The sequence below is a fragment of the Bos indicus x Bos taurus genome, chromosome 7, assembly GCF_003369695.1.
Source record: "Bos indicus x Bos taurus breed Angus x Brahman F1 hybrid chromosome 7, Bos_hybrid_MaternalHap_v2.0, whole genome shotgun sequence".
Classification (NCBI taxonomy): Eukaryota; Metazoa; Chordata; class Mammalia; order Artiodactyla; family Bovidae; genus Bos; species Bos indicus x Bos taurus.
Window position 1 is genome coordinate 103,175,379 of NC_040082.1, and position 4,337 is coordinate 103,179,715.

Sequence of the window (4,337 nt, forward strand, 5' to 3'; positions counted from 1 at the left end):
ATAACTCCAGAGGAAGAATCTGATTGATTCATGTTAAATTGGAGATGCACACTGGTCCAAAGTGTTATAGACATGGGGTAGGTAGGTCTTCTGGTATCTGAAACTTTGAGAAGAACCAGATTTATCAGAAGGGAGGAGTTGGACAATGGCTTCAAACTCTAGTGAAGGAACATTATATTTTTTGGAAGTAACCAGAGGGAGAGAGGGGTATAGTCTTTGGAGACAGTCAGCCATGGGTTCAAGTCTTTACTCTGCCATTTTGACAGCTTTACCTTGAACAAGATGCTTAGCTTCTCTGAACCAAATATTTTCAGTGCTTATGCTTCAAGTGATCAGAGTCATTGATAAAAACATCTCCCCCACTACACTGATAAGAGAATTGCATCGTAGGAGGCTCAGAGTAGGAACTCAGCCAGTGTCATTTGTCATTTGTCAGGACCAGCCCCTTGGACAGAGTCAGGAATGATGGAAACTAATGACCTCCTTCCATCCAGTAGCTGACCTTTCCATGTCACACCTCACTTTAGGAACAGCCCCCATGCAAGGAGCCAACTTCTCAGCAGTGACTGAATTCATCCTCATCGGCTTCTCTACCTTCCCACACCTTCAGCTGATGTTCTTCCTGCTCTTCCTGCTGATGTACCTGTTCACGTTGCTGGGGAACCTGCTCATCATGGCCACCATCTGGAGGGAGCACAGCCTCCACACCCCCATGTACCTCTTCCTGTGCGCCCTCTCCATCTCGGAGATCCTCTACACCTTCGCCATCATCCCGCGCATGCTGGCCGACCTGCTTTCCACCGACCGCTCCATCTCCTTCACAGCCTGTGCCAGCCAGATGTTCTTCTCCTTCATGTTTGGCTTCACCCACTCCTTCCTGCTCACAGTCATGGGCTATGACCGCTACGTGGCCATCTGCCACCCCCTGCGCTACAACGTGCTCATGAGCCCCCGAGGGTGCGCCTGTCTGGTGGCCTGGTCCTGGGCTGGAGGCTCAGTCATGGGGTTGGTAGTGACATCTGCCATTTTCCACCTCATCTTTTGTGGACCCAATGAAGTCCACCATTTTGCTTGTCATGTGCCCCCACTATTGAAGTTGGCCTGTGGAACTGAAGTGCAGGTAGTGGCCAAGGGCGTGGGCCTGGTGTGTATCACTGCCCTGCTGGGCTGCGGTCTTCTCATCCTCTTGTCTTACGCCTTCATCGTGGCCGCCATCTTGAGGATCCCCTCAGCCGAGGGCCGGCACAAAGCCTTCTCCACGTGTGCGTCCCACCTCACCGTGGTGGTCGTGCACTACGGCTTTGCCTCTGTCATCTACCTCAAGCCCAAGGGTCCCCAGTCTCTGGAAGGAGACACGCTGATGGGCATCACCTACACGGTCCTCACTCCCTTCCTGAGCCCCATCATCTTCAGTCTCAGGAACAAGGAGCTGAAGATCGCCATGAAGAAGACCTTCCTCAGCAAGCTGTACCCTGAAAAAATATGATTATCTGGGAAGAATTCCTTGGAAATAGCTAAATTGGGTTATCAGATGCTACCATCAGAGGTGACACCCTGCAAGCATGTAATAACCAACATCTGTCTGATGCTTTATGGTTTACAAGGACCCTTATCGGCAGTATACAAATGTTTGCAAAATGGTTCAACAGGCCCTGAATGTATTCAGGATGGAAAGATGTATGAAACAATGACATGCATGAAGTCAGATTCATTGATTTCCTATCTGTTGCAGGACATTTGGCCAGGTAGCATTAAACCCAAAATCTGTTTTTCTCCTGCCAGAAACCAGGGTAGACTAATTACTCCCACCACCATAAACCCACATTGTAAAGAGAAATGGACGAGGCCATGCCTTTACTTTCTACTAGGTGGCAACAGGGCTTCCTTTGTGGCTCAGCTGTTAAAGAATCCTCCTGCATGCAGAATACCTGGATTCAATCCCTGGGTTGAGAAGATCCCTTGGAGAAGGGAAAGGCTACCCACTCCAGTATTCTGGCCTGGAGAATTCCATGATACTGTATAGTCCATGGGGTCGCAAAGAGTCAGACACGACTGAGCAACTTTCACTTTTCAGGCGGCATCACGTAGCTACAACTCAACTTTTATGAGGCTACATAAGACTAAGTCAGATTACAGCAGAGGAGTGCTAAGCACCCTAAATTTCAGCACTGCATAACCTGTAATAAGCAAACTCAGAAAAAGTTGAGGACATCTCCAAGTTTCAAGTGTGAATCTTGAGCAGCTGCAGAGAGATAAAGAAGTCTCTTTAGTTAGGTGAGAGAAAGAAGTCCCTCAGTGAGAAATCACCTGCTGTGTTGGAAAGTCCCTGGAGAATCCCCATGGACAGAGGAGCCTGGCAAGATACAACTGAGGCGACTTGGCATACTTCATAGTACTTATAATTTGTTGAAAATATATATATTCAAGAGAATGACAAATACTGTATGATATCCCTTATAAGTGGAATTGTAAAAAGGTACTCATAAAAATAGAGAGTTGAATGGTGGCTGTCAGGGGCTGAGGGGTGGGAGAACTGGGACAATGTTGTTTAACGGCACAAATTTGCAACCAGTTGATCAACCAGAAGATCAACAAGATCTTGTGGGTCAACAATGCAGCATTGTGGGTATAGACAATAATACTGTATTATCAAGCTCAAAGTTACTAAGAGACTTTGTCTTCATTGTCACTCTCCAAAAAGATATGATAACTATGTGACATGACAGAAGCGTTAGCTAACACTGCAGTGGTAATCATATTGCAATATACAAATGTATGCATGTATATATTCTAAACTTACACACTATTATATGTCAATTATATCTCAATTTAAAAAGTCCCTTAACATCAGCCCAGTTAGCTCAGTCGGTAGAGCTTGAGACTCTTAATGCTGGAGAGGGTGCGAAGAAAAGGGAACCCTCTTATATTGTTGGTGGGAATGCAAACTAGTACAGCCACTATGGAGAACAGTGTGGAGATTCCTTAAAAAACTGGAAATAGAACTGCCATATGACCCAGAAATCCCAGTGCTGAGCATACACACCAAGGAAACCAGAATTGAAGGAGACACGTGTACCCCCAATGTTCATCGCAGCACAGTTTACAATAGCTAGGGCATGGAAGTAACCTAGATGTCCATCAACAGATGAATGGATAAGAAAGCTGTGGTTCATATACACAATGGAATATTACTCAACTATTAAAAAGAATGCATTTGAATCAGTTCTAATGAGGTGGATGAAACTGGAGCCTGTTATACAGAGTGAAGTGTGTCAGAAAGAAAAACACCAATACAGTATATATATAGAATTTAGAAAGATGGTAACGATGACCCTATATGCAAGACAGCAAAAGAGACACAGATGTAAAGAACAGACTTTTGGACTCTGTGGGAGAAGGCAAGGGTGGGATGATTTGAGAGAATGGCATTGAAACATGTATATTACCATATGTGAAATAGATTGCCAGTCCAGGTTCGATGCATGAGACAGGGTGCTCAGGGCTGGTGCACTGGGATGACCCTGAGGGATGGGATGGTGCATGAGGTGGGAGAAGGGTTCAGGATGGGGAACACATGTACACCCATGGCTGATTCATGTCAATGTATGGCAAGAACCACTACAATATTGTATGTAAAGTAATTAGCCTCCAATTAAAATAAACAAATTAATAATAAAAAAGTAAATAACAGTATTTTAAGGTATATAATAATGAAATACAAATGTATCAAAAACTTGTGGGATGCAACTAAAGTGGTATACAAAGAATAATTAATTTTTATGAAATGATAAATGGTTTGGAAGATTCAACATTGCCAAGAGGCCAATCTTTCTCTAATTGATCTTTAGAGTGCATGCAATTCTCATCAGAATACTAGTTGACTTTTTTTTTTTTTATGAAAAATGACAATCTGAACAAAGGACCAAGAATCCAGAAACAAACCCACATATACAGCCACCTGATATATTAGAATTCACTGGAGGCAAGAGGAAAGGAGTTGATCTTTTAAATACATGATCCTGGGTCCAGACAAGTGGCTATCTATATGAAAAAATTGGTGTACCTTGAATATATAAAAATTAATTGGAAACCAATGAAGACCAAATGTGAAAGCTAAAGTAATTAAGCTTCTAGAAGAAAGCACAGCAGAATATGTTCATCACTCAGAGAAAGTAGGGGGTTCTTAAACAGGAAACAAAATACATTAACTTCTAGCAGGGGAAAATGAGAAAATCTACTTCATTAAAATTAAGAAACTTTGATGACAAAGACAGCATTAAGGGAATAAAAATTCAAGTCCCAAATTGTGCAAGCATTTGTATCTAAATTACATAAAT

General features: G+C 43.2%; 1 protein-coding gene across 1 annotated transcript; it reads left to right on the forward strand.

Annotated features, from left to right (window-relative positions):
- Positions 1-538: 538 nt before the first annotated feature.
- LOC113896670 (olfactory receptor 10H1) lies at positions 539-1,486 on the forward strand. The gene has a single exon (XM_027548884.1). The coding sequence runs from the start codon at positions 539-541 to the stop codon at positions 1,484-1,486; it is 948 nt and encodes a 315-aa protein (XP_027404685.1).
- Positions 1,487-4,337: the final 2,851 nt, after the last annotated feature.

Coding starts and splice junctions, on each gene's coding strand:
- LOC113896670 (XM_027548884.1), top strand. CDS start 539: ATGCAAGGAGCCAACTTCTCAGCAGTGACTGAATTCATCCTCATCGGC.